Raw genomic sequence first — 20,343 nt, 5'->3', positions numbered from 1 at the left:
TACATTAACATTTTCACAGCAGTTTTAAGAAAAAAAGTTTGGAGTTGGAACTTATTTACAGTTCATGCCATTGTATTTTTAAAAATAAAAATAAAAATAAAAACAGAATATTACGAAACCAATAATTGCTACGAAATTTGATTCCTTTCTCACATATCTCTAACTTCCCTTTTTTTGAAACAACCTAAAATAAATTATTCTACACATAAATTACTTTAAACGATAAATTATTTTTCAAAATAACAAATATCACAACCAATATTTGCGACCACTCTCCCTAATATCTCTAACTCTACCGAAATTAGAAACAACCCAATCACGATTTACATGTAATTACTCTAACTACACATTCAATTTTAAAATTCTATCTCAAAGATCTTCTTCCTCTCGTACCTGTACAAAATCAAAACAAAGAAACAAATTAAATGGGTATTAATGCGTGATTCCTAGCATATTCCTTAGTCAAACAGATAACAAATCTTTCTTCCCTAAATACTTTCTAACTACAATAATTTGTAGTTACAGTATTATTCAGAAACATCTAATTTTCTCAAAATCAATTAAAAATTAACTTCTATAACATTATTCTTTACTTTATTTAATTTTACAAAAAATAATCACATGATTTATCTTTGTTCACGAATTTATATCCTTTCAGGCCATGCATTTTAAGTCAAATTAACTATTTTTTCCACTTCCATATATTTCCTTTATATATTATTACTACAAATGGAGTTGTAAATTATAGATACAGTATGAAGTTAAATCTCATGCTACCTATTTTAGTCTAAAAATTTAAAGTTATTATCTGTATAGTTATATATATAATAATATTATAATTAACCTTAAAAAAAATATTGTGGAACGGGTTATAATCAATATATTATTATAGATTTAAGATATCAATACTATATTTACTAAACACTTTTTAGGAAATGTTGATTTTTTTCTACTTACCAAAAGGTGAAAGATAACATATTAAACACACATATTTTTAATCCACATTAATAATTAAAGTTTATAAAAGTAAACAATTAGTATAGTTCATATAAAAAACCAACTGAGTTTTATTTTCATTGCACACAAAAATATATATATTGAAGTATTTAAATATTAAAGGATTGTATGATATCATTTCTATATTATAAAACAATACATGATATACACCTAAAACATATAAATTGGACACTACTGATGTGTCTGTATTTTATAGGTTTTTAACCATAGTTTTAGATTTGTTTTGGGTCTTTTATTGAGTCAACGTGTGTTTTTAGAGTCTTTTTAGTCTTTTGAGAGTTTGTATAAGTTATAGGTTACTTTGGAAGAAATCTGAGTGTTTTGGAGATGAAAACAAGCATCTGGAGCCAGTTTGGTGAAGACTGATCGGACTAGCAAGCAGATGGAGCAAACAGAGAAAAACATCCAAGATCGGCTGATCCGCATTCGGGATCGACCAGTCCCGTACCCGACTCAAGTTTTCCTTTTTTGTTTTAAACCGACTTTTAGAGTTTTATTTTGATATTTAAGAGGGAGGTATTCAACTGATATTTTAAAAGATTCTAAAGTATTCTTAAAATCACTTGTTATTCAATTGTTGATTTTAAAAGATTTTTTAAAATCCTATGTTATTCAACTTGGATTTATGTAAAATCATTTAAAATAATCTAAAATCTCTTGTTATTCAATCAGTTATTTATAAAACTTACTTGAAATCTACTGTTATTCAAAATATCACAACTTTAAAAAAATTGAGATTTTGAATGATTCTAAAAGACTTCTTTTTTGTTTTCTAGTTAAAAAATACCATCTCAAAATCATACCTTTTGAGATAGAATTTTAAAGGATTTGATAAAAAATAAAAAAAAATCTACGACACAAGACACTTGAGAGCTTTTATTTCGAAATTGGTTCCCAAACAAGGTTCTCGTTTCCTTTTAGTTCAGAATCAATTGTAACAGTCGACGAGCTAACTCCACCAACAGCGTGGTCAAAGTAGAGAATCAGTGGAACATAACCCGTCTCAGAACAAAAAGTAGTGACGTTAGAAGGAGAGCCATTCAAGCACCCAACTCCAAATAGAATTACACTGGAACCAGGTGAAGGCCAAGAGGAAGTGAGAAGAGGAGACACAGATGGTAAAACCAACCACTTTGGTCATCTGGGTCCGTAAAAATAGCTTGATGTACAATTTCATACTCATCAGGAATCTTTTTCTCTGGCATAAATCCATCAGCCATGTTCCATCAGAGGTAACTTTGGTTCGAGGCATGTGACTATCAATCTAACGCTTCGGTTTCTTAAAAAACCAAAAATATTTTTGAACATGTAAATAGAGTTCCCATATAATTGAGATGTAAAATATGTTAAAATCACCCAAAGTTTAACCATCAAATCTCATAGAATCACATTTCATTTCCTTTTTTAAAAATATAAAAACTCTAAACACAACCAAATCTCCTTAAAACTCACATAAATCTTCCAAAGTCCTAAAATGTTAAAATCCTACCAAATCCTTTAAAATTTAAGTTGAATACCCCCCTCTAAGTTAGAGGCTCGGCCTCCAGAGACATAAGTTTTATTTTCGGAGACTATTTTGTATTGAGAGCTGGGGGAGAAGATCTCTAATCCTTCTTGACACTTTGGAGAAGATTTCTAAACCCTATTTTCTATTCTTTTGCAATTCAATTATGTTTTCTTCATCTTTGATTTGTTGTTCTTTGGTTTCAATGTCTGAGTAGTTTATCTATTGGGTTTCGGGTTTCAAAGGGGTTTATGATTCTCTAATGATGGTGTTTTAGATTTGGGGTTCATCTCTTTTGTTCTTCATCTATAGTTGTTCTTAAAGCCTAAACTAGATTACCTACCTAGTTTATGATCATAGGTTTAATTCATCGTGGCACCAAAAGTGTTGTTGAGTTGCTGGAAAAGAACTTAGGTGAGCAAGGTGGACCTTAGCCAACGAAAGTTGAAGTTGAGGCACCTTGTGAACAAATCAAACTTGAACTTTTATTGCTTGCTTGGTTTGCTAGATCCAAACGACGGTTTAGGGTTTAGTGAATTCATTGCATAGATAGTTAACGCTGCGAAAGTAGGTTAGCTTTACAACCGTGAATTGAGTTCTAGAACGGTGTCTAATGCATCCCCATCTAACCACCTTAGTCCGAGATTATATTCCCCATAGATTCCCTGTGCCCAATATTTTCTTTTTGATTTAGAAACAACTTATTTATTTTCCGTTTGTTTAATTATTACTTGCTTCACAAACTTCCTCTTTTGTCTTAGCTATATTTGATCTTCATAGTTTCATAGTGCAATTGTTTGGTCTCTGTGGATTCGATCCTGAAGTGTTACAACGATACCACTAGATCGTGGTGGAGTACACATTGGGTTTTAATTGACCTTTTATCAATTTTGCGTCGTTGCCGAAGACCAAAACGTTACCTTTGAAATTTTAGAATTGAGTATAGTCTAAGATTTTTTTTTGTTTTTACGAATTTTTATTATTTTCTCTTTTTTTGTAGATTTTAAAAAAAGAAAATGAAAAATGTTTTTGGGGGCATGGATTACGATGACTGGCCACAAGAGGAGGAGACCACAGTTGATGAAGACATTCTAGATGAGCTTTATGTGGAGCCACCGTTTGATGAGAGTGTTCTTACACCGGATCAAAAATTTAGGTTTGATGAGCTTTCCATGGAGCATCCAACAACAACAAGGAGGAACTTAGCAGCAATGGTCCGGTTGAATCTCGTCTCACATGGAGCAGTACTTGAAGGGAGGGAGCCCACTTTCATGGAGATTAGGGAAGATCATGCTTGCGAAAAGGTAATATATTGGGTTCCACCAAGCCAAATAGAAGGTACATGCGTTTCCACCCTTGAAATTCATGATTTTGAGGATATTCACATGCCATGCATTGAAGAAGTAACTTCTAGTTTGGATACTCCATTGCTCATTGATGAATGCTATGATTTGATATGTGAGTCTCAACGTCTAGACATTTTAAGAGCAGAAAAACTTGCTAGGGATTATCATGAAATATGTTTTGATATAGAATATCATTGTGCTTTGAATGTTCATGATCTCGAGTTTGAGTTTTCAATGCCTGATGTATCTAGCTCTCTTCTTGAAGAATCTTACCTAGGGTGTGTTCTTGATATTGATACAATTTTGCATGAAACAAATGACCCTGAGGTTGATTATATGAATGAGGATATTGTGTTTTATGAAATTAATGGTGATGAAGATGATTATTTTGTGAAAACTTCTTTTGAATCTGAAATTGACTTTATTTTCCCATTAAATGCATTTGATCCTCATGAGCATCCAACCATCAAGGAATATTTCAAACTATATGCTACATTTGTAGTAAACTTCCTTGACGTGGATTTTAACGTTTTGCCATGGATAATTGTGTGTTACTTGACACATATTGTTTATTGCATTAACAAGAGAAGGACTAAAGGTCCATTGGCTCAGCCTTTTGATACTCATGATTAATATTTTGTGTTGAGCGGTCAAGCTATAGACCTTAAACAAGCGCTTATGGGAGGCAACCCATGGGGTTTGTGCTGGCTTACCCTTTATTTTTTTATTTGTCTTAGGATTTTGATTTTGTTTTTAGGATTTATAACTGTGAAATCACGTCTGGTGTTAAGTATTTTCAGGAACAGGTTCCAAACGCAGAAGATGTGAAATTTTCTTTTTGTTCCAGGAGCTTCGGATCGATCAATCCTCTTTACAGATCGGTCGATCTCGTTGGTCTGCTGCGGGTATCTCCAAGTTCAATAATGTTTCATATCAGTCGATCCCATCCCGAGACCGATCGATCCCCACCCTTGCCAACACCACTCCAACACCATATGCGAGATCACCGGTTTTTGTTTCTTTTCCTTTCTTTTTCATTTTCATTTTTTCTTATATTCTTTGTGGGATTCATTCTTTTCTTGGTTTTGCTTTCACACTGGGACGGTGTAAAGTAAGTCCGGGGGAGGGGTGTCTCCAAGTTACTAATGTCGTTTTCTTTGGTTGTTTTATTTAGATTTTTCTTTCTTTGAGTCTTTTTATTTTCTAAAAAAAAAACAAATTGTATTGGGAAACTATGAACATTTCTAGGAGTCTTTGCTTTGAACTAACACTCTTATGATTGCTTTAGTACTTTTTATTTTTGAATGAAGCTTGGAACGAACATGAGAAGAATCAACATGCCCCAAAAGACCCTCACCGAAAAGGACATTAAGTTGATCATGCGTTGTCTCTAGCTTTGAAAGGACTTAACCGGATTTAACTTCTTGCCTTGGGACTTGGTATGCATCGAACAAGACTCCTCCCTTAAGCAATACAAGACATGCATCTCCTCACAAAGATGCTTCCCCTCTCTCTTCCCTTCAATACTCATTAAAAAAAATAACAACATAAAAGAAAAGAAGAAGAGGATATAGTTAATAAAGAAGTGAACCGAGGGTTGTGCGTAAAACCGTGCATCCTTCGTAATTCATGGAAGCCTGTCCAAAGAAACGAGAAAAGGATCGATAAAAAAAAAATACAATGATACCCTAGAAAATTAGGGAAAATCGATCCTTTAGAAGTGAGAAAAGAGATAGGAAAGGGAGCATATGAAGGAAGTCTTGGGCATTAAAAGGTTGAAAGAGTCAATAAGTTCAGTGATCGATATTCCATCGGCTAGACCACACATTTTCACTAATCTGATGTAGAGAGACAACTATGGGGATGCTGAAGGTTCTTTAAGGTTGTGGAGTTCAGAGTAGGGAGTGTTGATCCTAATCATGGGCGGAGTACAAAAAGTAGTTTTTAATTTGATTTGATGAAGAGTGCGAGTGCAAAGAAGAGGTTCCCAAGAATGTGTGAGTTTCCACTTTCAAACCTTTTCTCTGTTCCTGAGTTTTTGTTTGTTCTTGCTTGAGGACAAGCAAAGATTCAAGTCCGGGGGAATTGATGTGTCTGTATTTTATAGGTTTTTAACCATATTTTTATATTTGTTTTGGGTCTTTTATTGAGTCAAAGTGTGTTTTTAGAGTCTTTTTAGTCTTTTGAGAGTTTGTATAGGTTATAGGTTACTTTGGAAGGAAGCTGAGTGTTTTGGGGATGAAAACAAGCATCTGGAGCCAGTTTGGTGAAGACTGATCGGACTAGCAAGCAGATGGAGCAAACAGAGAAAAACATCCAAGATCGGCTGATCCGCATTCGGGATCGACCAGTCCCGTACCCGACTCAAGTTTTCCTTTTTTTTGTTTTAAACCGACTTTTAGGGTTTTATTTTGATATTTAAGTTAGAGTCTCGGCCTCCAGAGACATAAGTTTTATTTTCGGAGACTATTGTGTATTGAGAGCTGGGGGAGAAGATCTCTAATCCTTCTTGACACTTTAGAGAAGATTTCTAAACCCTATTTTCTATTCTTTTGCAATTCAATTATGTTTTCTTCATCTTTGATTTGCTGTTCTTTGATTTCAATGTCTGAGTAGTTTATCTATTGGGTTTCGGGTTTCAAAGGGGTTTATGATTCTCTAATGATGGTGTTTTAGATTTGGGGTTGATCTCTTTTGTTCTTCATCTATAGTTGTTCTTAAAGCCTAAACTAGATTAACTACCTAGTTTATGATCATAGGTTTAATTCATCGTGGCACCAAAAGTGTTGTTGAGTTGCTGGAAAAGAACTTAGGTGAGCAAGGTGGACCTTAGCCAGCGAAATTTGAAGTTGAGGCACCTTGTGAACAGATCAAACTTGAACTTTTATTGCTTGCTTGGTTTGCTAGATCCAAACGACGGTTTAGGGTTTAGTGAATTCATTGCATAGATAGTTAACGCTGCGAAAGTAGGTTAGCTTTACAACCGTGATTTGAGTTCTAGAACGGTGTCTAATGCATCCCCATCTAACCACCTTAGTCCGAGATTATATTCCCCATAGATTCCATGTGCCTAATATTTCCTTTTTGATTTAGAAACAACTTATTTATTTTCCGTTTGTTTAATTATTACTTGCTTCAAAAACTTCTTCTTTTGTCTTAACTATATTTGATCTTCATAGTTTCATAGTGCAATTGTTTGGTCTCTGTGGATTCGATCCTGAAGTGTTACAACGATACCACTAGATCTTCGTGGAGTACATATTGGGTTTTAATTGACCTTTGATCAACTACATAATATATAAATGTAAAGTACATTTATATTTTTCATTTTTTTAAACAAATCTAATCTCGCAATATACCGCAGGTGAATATCTAGTATATTTAGTGACAGTAACAACAACAAAAATTATAAACACAAAAAATCTAATAATAGTATGTATCAAAAAGTTTCAGAATCTATTTATTTATCTTTGCAAATGGCAAGAAGTTACGGCTAGAGAAAAAAAACACAAACCCACGATTGTTTGTTTAACCTTAACAATCATATTTCAAACAGATTTAACTATTTAACACAGTGCCATACTAAAATTCAACATCTAAGAGTGTACAAACCAATATGTTTTTCGAACCGATTTCACTTTGATTAGACAAAACACAAGCTAGTAGTTACAACATCTTTTACTTGAAGCAAAAAAGACAATATCTGCAAAAGCTAGAGCTTCAGGCAAGCAAGTCATTAATCCTGTCCTCATTAATTAACACCACTTCAATTTCTCAAACTTCGAGATACCCAAAGAAAAATAATAAAACATGAATTAGTATTGGTTGATTAAAAAAAAAAAGGATTCGGAGAGAAATAACAATATGTGTTCATAAAAACATACCATCGTTTGTTGTTGATAGTGATACTGATAACAATTGGTCAAGAAAGAATTGTGCGATCGCATTTACAAACGCTGTTTCAGCCTCCAAAAGAAGACGCGCGGCCAAACGTTCAGAAGGAAATAGAAAGGCCTTTCTTCCTCCACTGCTAGAGTCTAGAGAGATTGTTCGGCTGGAAGTTAGGGTTTTGAAGAGGAGTAGTAGTACTACGTACATGTGTCTTCGCTGCCGTGAAAATCTAAAGACTATCTAATTAAAAGTGTTATAAAGTCTGTAGTTTTGGATTTGAAAATTTAGTATTTAGAAAAAGCTCTTTCAATAATGAATTGCAAAAACTAAAGATTAATTCACATATACAAGTGATATACATAAATTCAAGTCTGTAATTAAACTTCGATTAAGTAATGTTCCTTCAATCCCAAGAATCAGGCTTCAAAGTCACAACCAAGGACTGAACATGAGCTTCGTGGCAGTATAACACGAGCATGCATGAGTTTTTAACCACACTAGTCTCTATGGATTGCAACATCTTAGATGCGTTACAACATCTTAGATGCGTTACAACATCAAACTCAACCAAATCAGAAAATTATAAATGGGTCTTTTCCAAATTAAAGAGTACCAAACCTGCCCACAATGAAAAATAAATTAAACTCTACAAATATATATGTGTAAGTTTCATTTGAACACAAGTTGACATGACTTCGAAGCCCTGACCACGCTTTTGAGTTCCTGAACCATCTCAACTCTCTTGTCCGAACTAATTTCAAGTTTGGAGAAAGTTGCCTTTTCCAAACGGCTTGCGTTCCTTAGGATATATTTTGCCACCTCTATCTCATCCTCTAGTCTCGCTTAATAACATGTCCACACCAATGTTTCGAGGTGGAGCAACAAACATTCAGGAACATTCTTCGGTTTGTTCCATATAAAATAAAATCACATATAAATATGATCATTAAACCCAAAACAGAGCTGGAAAACATTATTGAAAGATGAACTTACTATCTTGAAACCGATGAGCTTGAGGACTTGTAAATTAGGAGAAATATCGAGCATGAACGTAAGTAGATTCCACCAATCAGATTTATATGTACATAGCTCCAAATAAGTCAAGTGATAAAAGGTACTACTGATAGGAAGTGTAATCTATACATACATGAAGGCAATATTAGTAGAGAAACAATATGCAATAATAACAACAAGTAATTCGATTAATCACATGAAAGCCTTACCTCCAACGGTGATACCTTCAAGGAAAGACGTTTAACTGAAGTGAGTGATCCCAAGATGTTCTCGTCGATTTCACCATTGATGTCAATATCTGCCTCCACCAGGTCAGGCACATTCTCAGTCAGACAATAATTGCTTCCATCAAGAAGCCCTTCAATCCTCAAGTATTTCAAAGAAGGGGCATTTATCTCACAGACCGAATCATAAATATAATCAATAATTGTTAGCCGCTGTAAGGATGGCACGGCAACAGTGAAAGTATCCACATTTTCATATGACTCATATCCATTTAGATTAACCACCAAATTTTCAAGATTAATACAGCCAGTTAAAAGGTTAATTATTGATTCATCGTCTTTGTAGTCCACTTCGATAAGGTGTAGAGTTCTAAGCGATTTCAGACACACCGGAGAAGGGACATCTACAAGGACGGAACCAAGATTACTTCCAAGTTCCAAGGTCTCTAGTGTTTCACAGTTATACAAACTGCTAGGAAATTTGAACGGTTGTCCATCAGTGAAAATATTAACACATGGAGTCCAAATGCAGTTCCAACTAATATTCCGATATCGATAGTACTAGTACCTTTAGTAAAATAAATCCAGAGATCCAAACTCTGTAGAACCGGAGCTTGATGCGAAAGCAAACACCTGCAAACATTATTGGAAAATGTCTCGTAATTAGTCCTGCCATCGTAATAAAAATCAAGACAAGGCATCATCTTCCAAAGAGACCACCATCGTTTAGCCAAGACACTCATGGCTACAACATCTTCTGTTGTACGTAAAGACAATATCTGCAGAAGCAGATCATCAGGCAACTCACTGATCCTGTCCTCATTGCTCAAACTAGGACCATAACTTTTGCTATAAAACAAAACAAACAAACAAAAACCTTTTTAATTGAAGTAACGAAGGAACACTGAGTTAGTTTGGAGCTTACGGTTAAAAGAAAAACCCTAAAAACACATAGAAGAAACATACCATCGTTTCATTGTCGTTGGTAGAGACAAAGAAAAAAAATCAAAGTGTAAAGGATCAGCTTGGTGCAGGTATTATCGCACTTGCAAACGCTGTTTCAACGCCAAACCAACCAACAGAGAACGATTCAATTCAAACCACTAAGAGAGAGTTCACGGCAGTGAGAAAAACTGGTAGACTTTTAAGGGTTTCAGAGGAGGCGGAGAGATTTATTCAACCGATACAAACCGGATGAAACCGACCGTCCCTCAATTCAATTTTGTATAAGTCCGGTTTAAATATATTTTAGTTATTTTTACATAAATAATTAAAATCATGTTTTGGTGTTTGTGTGTGTAATAAATTTTTTTTTCCAGCTCTGGTTTGTTTAGAATCAGTTTAGGTATTTTACGACCATTTTGGAAAAATAAGGTGTTAAAAAGGGTTTAAATATTCATATAAAAAAATGGTGTGAATGCGACATGAATTTGAGAAGCCCTGACCACGCGTTTGAATTTCAGGGTGGTAAGCCGAAAGAACCTGAGGTCTTGCAAACTAGGACATATCGAGCATGAGCGTAAAGAGTTTCCTTGCAATAAAGATGACTGAATAGCCGGTTTTTTGAATTGTGTAACATGGAAACCGATTAAAACATATGTTTCCACATCAAAATCCAAAAATAAAGCAGAGTCTAGTCCGAGTGATGTTGGTTTTATTGTTGATGAAGATGCTCGCGGGCATGCCATCCCATGGCAAGTCCGGTTGTATTTTTATATAGTTTTTGAATAAAACACAAGGAGATCTTTCTCCTTGTTTCCCAATTCCCACCAAAGAAAAAAAAAAAGAAAGCAGAGATTTTTGGTACACTTGGTCAGAAATTGTATGAATGCCTCTCTGTTCCTACCATTCTTAGTTTCATTTAATATATGTTATGCCGTTCTTACTCATCAAAAAAGATTTCTGAATCTAGTTATCCTTCCAAAAATAGTAAGTTATGGCTAGATAAAAAAGCATAAACACAAACCCAAGATCGTATAACCTTAACAATACACATAAAGTTCAGAATTTCAAACGGGGTTTAATATAGTGCCATACTAAAACTCAACATCTAAAAGGCTAAAACCAATATGTTTTAGAAAAACTGAGTGAAGTAAGACATTTGTAATACTTAGTACTTGCATGTTTAACGAGGTCCTTTGAACACAAGCTTGCATGAGTTCGAAGCCATGACCACACTTCTCAATTCCTTCAACCTTTGAAGACTCTTTTCACGACGAATATATGCATTGGAGAAAGTTGCCTTTGTCAGACGACTTGCATTCATTAGGATGTATTTCGCAATCTCTTTCTCATCTTCTACTTCCCCTTGGTAATTTTTCCACACTAATGTCTCGAGATGGAGCAACAAACATTTTGGAACATACTTTGGTTTATTCCATTTCATATAGGCCTCTGGTTCTTCCCTCCTACACGATTTCTGTTACCGACGAGGGAGAAACACAATTAATGTATATTAGATCATCGAACCCTAAAACTGAACTGGAGTTTTATACGGAATATAAGCTTGAAATGCTTACGCGGATAAGCTTGAGGACTTGTAATTTAGGTGAACTATCAAGCATAAGCATAAGCACATTCCACCACTTTGGTTCATATGTATCTAGCTCCAAATATACCAGCTGGAAGACGATGCTACCAGTAGGAAACTTAATCTATGCATGGCACAATATTAGAACAAAATACAAAGTAAATAACAAATAACAACAACATGAAACTGAATCAATTGAAAGAGAAGCCTACCTTTGAGGGTGCCGATATCTCCAATGAAAGGCGTTTGACTGAAGTAAGGGATCTAAGAATGTTCTCAAAGACTGAAATGTTCGGATGACCAGACAAATCACAAAGATCTCTCAAACTTGCCTCCACCAGCTCAGGTGAATTCTTGATCATAAAAGTCTTATCATTTAAAACCCCTTGAAACTCCAAGTATATCAAAGAAGGAGCATTTATCACATAGACCGAGTCTTCATCATCATTTTCAGAAGTAAGTGTTAGCCTCTGCAAGGATGGCACCGCAATAGTGAAAGTATCCACATCAGCTTGCTCAAATCGATGAATCACCAAATTCTCCAGGCTAATACAACCAGATAAAAGGTTAGAAACCGATTCATCGTCCTTGTACACCACCCCGTGAAGGTGTAGAGTTCTAACTTCTAAGGCACTTGAGACAAATCGGAGAAGGGACATCCACAAGAATGGCATCACTGAGCTTCAATGTCTCTAGTGATTCAGAGTTACACAAGCTTGTAGGAAATCTGAACTTCTTACAAGCGTAAACATAGAGTTCCAAGTTACGCACATGGAGTCCAAACGCAATTCCCATCAATACCCCAGTATCCATATTAGAGTCATAATCATAATCCCTTTCGAGACACAGCCTCTGTAGAACCGGAGCTTGATTTGAAAGCAAACACCTGCTGACATCATCTGAAGACATCAGACAATCAAACTCAAGACTCGGCACCATCTTCCAAAGATACCTCCATCGTTTAGCCAATATACTCATCGCTACAACTTCTTTTGTTGGAAGCAAAGACAATATCTGAAGAAGCAGAGCTTCAGGCAACTCACTGATCCTATCCTCATTGCTCCAATTTTGACCACAACTTTTGTTGTAATAAAAGCCCCCCAAATCCAAGAAATTCAAATTAAGGGTTAAAGCTTACAGTTAGAAAAAAAAAAAAAAAAAGCCCTAAGAACAGTTCACAGAAGAAATAAGCACATCACGAAGAAGAAGAAACATACCACTGACTCATCGCCGCTGACTGACAGAGACAATGAAATAAGATCTACTCTTGAATTTATTATACCTTCCGGAGAACTATCTCATCTACAAAACGATGTTTTAATCGCAACGCACCAAACGCTAGCTCTTCGATAGAAAACGACTCAATAACTTGTGATCTTCAAAGCCAGCTGCGTTTAAAAGAAGTTCGACCGCTGTGAAAATCGACGGCGGTGTGGAGACAAAAACATGGCAGGGTGAAATATCGGCCAAAGTTATCAGACTCTATGTTGCATGAAAACTCTTTTTGAGGTGCGTTTCCCGTTTCCGAAATGTTTCGGAAACGGAAACTCATGGAAACTCGGAAACAAGGCATAGAAATACGTTTCCTAAAAATCCCAGTTTGGAAACATGATGGAAACTCTATTTCTGTTTTGGAAACACGTTGGAAACGCGAAGGAAACTCTTTTTTATAATTTTGAAATTTAATAAATAAATAATATAATTTCAACTCTTAAATAATATGTTACCTGTCTATGATCAACTCTGCAATAAATAATATAATTTCAACACAAACAGTCTATGATCAATTCTGCAATAATATGTTACAGTTTTTAATTAAACTATTTAATATTTATGTTTTGAATTTGTGTTGTTTCAGAATTTTTTTTATTATGATTTTTATGTTTAGGGATTTATTATATATATATATATACGTTTCCTATACGTTTCCATTATCTATTTTTCAAAAAAACCCGTTTTCCGTTTCCGAAACGTTTCGTTTCCGCGTTTCCGTTTCCGTTTCCATGCAACATAGATCAGACTCCACTTGCGTCTTTAAACCGGTTCGAAATCATACCGGCAAAATTGAAAACCATTATTCCATTCTAATTGGTTATTTTTGGTTTTGAAAAAAATAAGTAATTCAAATATATTTTATTAAATGTTTTATTTTAACTTCTACTATAGTCCTCAAATTAAAAAAATTAAAAATTTAAGTTTAACCCACTTAGTTTATTTTAAATTAGTATCTAACTAGGTAGTGACCCATGCCATAGCACGAGACAAAATATTTTCATATAAATTTTAAATTCGTAAATCGATTAAGAATTATATTAATTCAGGTGTTGTTGTATAGGTGCATTATTCTCATTTAATTTTAAAACAAAATAAATGTAGACGTATTTACTTTGGAACATGAAACACGTCCCGTTCCATTCCCTCAAATCCCAACTCATCATCTCTCGTCTCGTCTCATCCTTTCTCGTTCTGTCTCATCCCGTATCCATCATAATTTTTCATCTTATGTTCATTCTTTTTTAAATTATTACTCGTTACATAATGTTTGCTAAAAGAGATTGGATAAAAAATAAAGATGGGATACCAAAGTTCTTCGCTGAATATTTTTTTTTATTTAGTTAGATGAAATTATCAAAAAAATATAATTTTCAAAAATTATATAATTGTTTTCAAAAATACCCAAATTTTAAAATTGACTGTTCCAAAATGGTTAGTTACATGTTGCATAGTCAATCCGTATCAAAATTAGTGAAAACTTGAGTTTTGAATTTATTTACTTATATTTTTTAATTTCTTACTTTTATCTAAGATTTATGTCCTTTTAAAAAAAAATTCGGTATATTGGTTCTCATTATTTGAATTACCCGTTTCAGTTTACATACTATTCCTCGTCTTAATACCATAAATAGACTTGACTTTTTCTCAAAATTTAATTATTTTTTCTTAAATTATATGTACATAATTAGTCAATTAAATTACTTCAAAACACTGATAAAACATATATTCAGTCAAATAATAAACCCTTTTAGGTTGTAATATTTTAATTGTATAATATTAAAATTTTCCATAAAAATTAGTTGGCCACTCTTTTATAGTGTTTTGTCAATATTTTAGTGTATATGTAAAATACTGCAACTTGTATCGAAAATAAACATGATCATCATCTTCTTCACCTCGAAAACATAAATTTTTTTGCAATTCATCCATAATCATCAAGCACAGCCCATGTTTGTTGAAAATGTTAAAATAACTTTTATGGGGTGTAGTTAAATCTTGTCCACTCCAGTCCTATTCTATCTCATCCCGTTAGAAATTTTATGTTCCATAAACCATTCTCTTTTAAATAATTACCCATATAATAATTTTCTTAATAAATTTTGGCTAAGAAATTTAGACAAAATAAATGTATTCTCCATTTAAATGTTTAATTTATATAGTTAGTAGAAATTATAATTCTTAAAAACTCTCAAAATATTTTCAAAAACACCCCATATTCTCAAAATACTCATCTCAAAGTAGTTCTTTACATGTCACATAGTCAACTTTTAAAAAAAAAAATCGTTTAATTACTATGTTTTCTATTATACGAATTACCCATTTTTGTCTCACTTTCTTGACATTTCTCATTGTAATACCATAAATAGACTTGACTTTTAATCATAATTTAGTTTACATGTTCAGATATGAAATTATGTGCATAAACATTAATATATTTTCGATGATATTAAGAGTATTTTTAAAAAAATTATATATAATCTTATGATTAAAAATTTTCAATCCGTCTTTTGATTCGATTTTAGTTGAAATTATATATTGTTTTTTGAATCTTTGATTAATAAATAAAGTTTGTAAACTCAAACCGATATATAATTTCGTTATAATTGTAAAATCTCAACCCTAACCACCACATTTGTAAATCCAACCAATATATAATTTTGGTTTAATTGTAAAATCTAAACTCTAACCACCTCATTTGTAAACCAAACCGACATATAGTTATAATTGACAATCTAAACCCTAACCACCTCAGTTTAAAGCCAAACTAACATGTAATTTCGTTATACTTGTAAAATTTAAACCCTAACCACCACATTTGCAATGGCATGCCGACATATAATTTGGTTTTAATTGTAAAATCTAAATCTTAATCACCTCATTTTTAAACCTTAACCAACACATATTTTCGTTCTAATTGTAAAATCTAAACCCTAATTCTCATTTATAAACTCATACCGATATATATATATATATATATCCTCTTTTAGTTGTGAAATCTAAAACAAAAAAAAAATATTTAACTTTTTTAATTAAAATTATACATAATTTGTTTTGCTTTTTAATTCAATTTAATTTATTTAAAAAAATAAATTATTATTTAGAAGATTCTTATTGAAAAGAATGAGGTGAATAGAAAGATATACCCCTACAGATGAACCTAAATATTTATCTTTTGAAAATTCCCCAATCTTAATTAGTGAGAATCTCATTAATTAGAATTAGTTTTAATAATAGTTGCTTATGAACAAAGATAACAGGTTGCCAAAAAAAAAAAAAAAAAACGAACAAAGCTAACAGACCACTAAACTTTATCCATGTACGACATATTATTATAAAAATGTAGTTTGGTTTTCTAAAAAATTTCTTCCTTTTTCAATTAGCGTTAAGAAAAAAGTAAACTTTCTGGTTATAAATTGTCCTCCCCAGTGGTAATAAACTAATAATAGTGCAAGGTTGCTTTGTTGTATCAGATTAGTACTAATTAATATGGTTTGTTTTTTGGCCACATTAATTTGTTTAACCTTCCAGAGATGTTATCTATCACACTAACAATTCTCTAAAATTCCATTAGTGTGCTGCAATTAAACAAATCTCAACTTATCCAACAACTAAGATCTTAATAGAAACAAATGATGTACTGATTCAGATTAGAAACACATTTAAGATGTCATCAAAACCTTGATTCTTGATACTGTTAGTTAGAAAAAGAATACAAAGAAAAAAAATCTGATGAAAGAGAATATACAAAAAAAAATGATTACTCAAATGAAGCATACCACCGATCACACATCTTTTATTGCAACCCATGGCTCTTATGACGCTTGTCCTCTATGTATGCGTAGTGCACAAACTCGTATAGTTTTCCTGTGATGTTTGAATAATTTCTTTAGATGTTGTGTTAAATCTCTTCAAAATCTCTTTCATGTACAATGACTTGACCTGCATTCATTTTACACAGCACAAGCTGAAATGAGTGAGAACAATAGATCAAAGTGAAGATTATAAAATATGAATCATTAAAAGGATCACAGAAAACACATATTAAATAACAAAAAGCTGAAAACTCACTCTTGGTTTCTTGTCAATCTTATTATGAGTCTTCCACTCTAAACACTCGACCAACTGTAACACTTTCATTAGTTTACCCTTGAAAACCATAAAAGGCTTATATAAGAAAACAAAGGTTCATTGAACCGTTTTTAAAATTCCTTTAGTTATAAGCTTAAACACAAACAGATTTTCAGGACGATGTACTTCAAATGGATAATATTATACATAAGTCATGTTTATGAGAATGAAGCGGTGGTGTCTTACCTTTTATGAGTTCATGATCAATAACTTGAAGAGCTTGTTCTTCATGTTTCTTATGTTTATTCTCTTCTTTATTTCACCTGCTTTCACACCCAAAGTAGCTTCAGCTTCCCACCAATTATATTATCATATACCATATATACACAACACAGTTTGTGTCGATATTAACTTAAACTTATATGGTGACTGTATACCATATATATACAACACAATTTTTCTCTGTCGCCTCTCTCTATTTTTTTTTTGTTCCAGTTAATGCTTACAACGCCATTTTCCATGTCCTATGAAAGTCCTCTATCCAATAATTGTGGGATCTTTAGCATGAAAAAAACAGTGCTTCAGAACCATACCCAAGATCTCAGTCTTGTATAAAATGGATAATACAAAAATAAAAGATCTCTTACCATAGTGATTTGTTATTTTTCTTTGGTGTCTTAGCCAAACACTTCGTAGGGGAAGATTTATCCAGTTTCTCACAGAAGGAGATGAAGAAATCTGCGACCTGCAAATTTAAGAAAGCAAAAGGATCGTAAAGATAAACATAAACAATTTGATTCTGCAAAAAATCAATGATCATATTAGATCGAGTGAGAAGGGTCATAGAAATTTTCAGAATTGGATAACTAAAAGCTGAAAAACTCAGTTACTAGTATCGATGTCAAAAATTTAATCAGAATTACTCATCCATAACACAAACAGAATTTAGAAATTGTTTTAAAATTCAATCAATAAACATGGGAAAAGTTCAGACAATTAGAAAAGAAAACAATACCCATATCAGCAGTAAAATCACCAGCCACAACATTCTCTCTGCAACTTATAGATAAATCGAAATGTCACAACATCTGACATATACATGTGCCCCAACTACAAAATACGGAATTCAAAAAATGCATTTAACACAAACTCCCTTGATCCGTGGAAGAAATTAGCTTTCACATGAAAGTTCCATAAGTCGATTATTTACCGTTGTTGCTTCACTCAATCAGTCCCCAACGTCGAACTGGCTCAATGGCTCCCTGAGAAATCCAAATACATTTAGTTTTAGATCCAATTATTCACTTTTAAAAAAGAAAAAAAAAAAGTGACAGAGCCGGACCTTTGCTTATGGTTCCTAATATGTTTAAACATAAGTATCTAAGCATAACGGAGAGTGTTTACAGATTTATATGCAGAAGATACAGACTTATAACTCACCTGTTGTGCCAATCATGTCGTCCATTACACTCTCTTGCAGCAAAACGTTTAGTATTGATTTTCCCAAGCTCTAGATCAAAATAGCAAGAAATCTCCTGTATTATCATCATAAAAAAACTACATCCAATGAACAAACGACAATATCACAAATCATATTCATCCTAATCGTTTCAAAATCAAACATACTATATTTTAAAATTGAGAGAGAATCAAGCTCAAAAGATCTAATTTTGCCCAAACAATGACTTGAAATCAAAATAGATCTTACATATCTATTAGTGGACGTACAATAGAATAAGAAGCAATTACGGAGAAAAAAAGAAAGAGAGAGTGTCGATATCTTTAAGTACTGCTTTGCTGCCTTGAGAGAGAGGCGACAGAGAAAAAGAAGTTTCGGGTTAGGGTTTTGTTTCTTATTTTTAATATTGACAGAGTAATGGACGGCTAAGATTAAAAAGATCTCAAAATATACGGTCAGGATTTAAAAAAATAGGCAACGAACGACTGAGATTATAACATTAAACTGGGTTAGATTACCGGGTTTATATGACCCGCGTGTTTATCCGTTTTTATAAGAGATAAATAACCTTTTTATCCTTTCTAAAAAATATTAAAATGGTCATAACTCCAATAGCATTTGATTGTAATTTCTTACAAAACAAAGATTAATTGGTTAAAATGTTTTAGGATTAATAGTAGGGATAAAATTATGATATTATTTAAAATAAATTTTTATTACAAAACATATACGTATATAGAAGACACATTTTATTACAAAATAGAAGACACAATGATAAAAAAAAAACAGGGAAATAGAATCACGTATTATTATTTTTGTTTGTACTTACTTTATTAAATGATTTCTGTAAAATATGGTACATTCAAAAACTTAACACTCAATTATGTTTAGCATATGTTTTGTAAATTTCGGTAATTAATCTTTTTATTTTTATTTTTGCTAAAGAGTAAATCTCTTCGTGGAAAGGCTCTTTTCCGGAAGTAAAAAAAAAAAGTAAAAGTTATAATTATTATTAAATAGTCTTTCCAAATCTTAAGAGTCATGTACTTACTTTATTAAAAAGAAAATAAGGTACATTCAAAAACTTAAAAGTCAATTATTCTTTCCTTTTTTTTTGGTTTTTTTTTTGGTGAAGAGTAATTATCTTTGTGGAAAGGCTCTTTGGGATTAGTCGGAGGGTTCAGAATGAGAGTGACCTGCTCATGTGCGCTGCAGTGCTGCTCATGTGCGCTGCAGTGCTGCACATGCATTGGTTTAGGCTTTTTTAGAAGGTTATCGTAATTAACCGTAATTAACTGGGGTTTGTTACTGTGCGTTTAGATGATGGTTTGGGTTTGGCCTGGCCAACTCATTGATCAGAGCACATCCTTGACTCCGGTTTCACTAATAAGATTTGATTGAAACGTCATAGAGTTCAAACGAAAGGATAAAAAAAATTACTCAAATTATCTAATTACCATATGATACTTTGATAATTTCATAATAAAATCATACTTGCTAATTTTTCTAAAAGACTATTTAGTATCATTACAACACCTTTATAAAATCTGATGGATTATCAAAAGTTCGATTATTTTATATAAAGTATGGTTTCAAAAGTTACTAACTCATACTAAAATAACCGTTCATTTTCTCTCGTCAGCGACATCAACGAGGCAAAGGCAGCAACCGTTCGTTTTTTCTTCCCTAATTCCGGCCGGCGTCGGCTTCTCCGGCGTCAGCCATTGTCACCTTTGCTTTACTGTCTGTTTCTACATATGTTTAGGTTAGTAATAAATCCTTTTTGCTTGTCTTTCTCAAAGATAACCCCAAAGACAAATTTCAGATTCTGTTTTTCCCTTCTTCGAGCAAGTGATTTTCCGACCAGTTTCTTCCAAATTCGGAGAGCAATCGTCGGTTTCCTTCCGTTGGGGAATTCCCCAGACGGTTTTTGTTTCCAATCTATGGAATTTAAAGTTCGTTTAAGGAAAAAAAAAAAAAAAAAAAAACCACCATGGTCAATTGATTTCAATCTC

At 32.9% G+C, this 20,343-nt stretch overlaps 1 protein-coding gene, 1 long non-coding RNA gene and 2 pseudogenes across 7 annotated transcripts; 1 reads left to right on the top strand and 3 right to left on the bottom strand.

The window, feature by feature from the left end:
* The first annotated feature begins 1,841 nt into the window (after positions 1–1,841).
* LOC147942222 (uncharacterized) lies at positions 1,842–5,820 on the top strand. Its single transcript, XM_087454080.1, has 2 exons — positions 1,842–2,249; positions 3,522–5,820. Exon 2 carries the CDS (start codon positions 3,538–3,540, stop codon positions 4,498–4,500), a length of 963 nt encoding a protein of 320 aa, XP_087310206.1. The 5' UTR covers positions 1,842–2,249; positions 3,522–3,537; the 3' UTR covers positions 4,501–5,820.
* Positions 5,821–8,354: 2,534 nt separating this feature from the next.
* On the bottom strand, positions 8,355–9,801 carry LOC109133279 (F-box/FBD/LRR-repeat protein At3g26920-like; annotated as a pseudogene).
* A 1,319-nt stretch (positions 9,802–11,120) lies between these two features.
* LOC109133278 (F-box/FBD/LRR-repeat protein At3g26920-like) lies at positions 11,121–12,621 on the bottom strand (annotated as a pseudogene).
* A 3,789-nt stretch (positions 12,622–16,410) lies between these two features.
* LOC104790331 (uncharacterized) lies at positions 16,411–18,436 on the bottom strand. 6 transcript variants are annotated; one of them, XR_002038500.2, is made up of 7 exons: positions 18,310–18,436; positions 18,080–18,131; positions 17,885–17,922; positions 17,517–17,614; positions 17,116–17,426; positions 16,870–16,947; positions 16,411–16,765 (listed from the first exon to the last, which is right to left on the bottom strand). It is a non-coding gene; the product is annotated as an uncharacterized LOC104790331 (long non-coding RNA). The 6 variants fall into 6 exon arrangements; XR_015560219.1 differs by having other exon boundaries at positions 16,411–16,740; positions 18,310–18,432; XR_015560218.1 differs by having other exon boundaries at positions 16,411–16,740; positions 16,870–16,923; positions 17,885–17,928; positions 18,310–18,427.
* Between the last annotated feature and the right edge of the window lie 1,907 nt (positions 18,437–20,343).

Source organism: Camelina sativa, chromosome 6 (genome assembly GCF_030686135.1).
Source record: "Camelina sativa cultivar CO46 ecotype springtype chromosome 6, ASM3068613v1".
Classification (NCBI taxonomy): Eukaryota; Viridiplantae; Streptophyta; class Magnoliopsida; order Brassicales; family Brassicaceae; genus Camelina; species Camelina sativa.
This window is presented reverse-complemented; position numbering and strand designations above follow the sequence as displayed.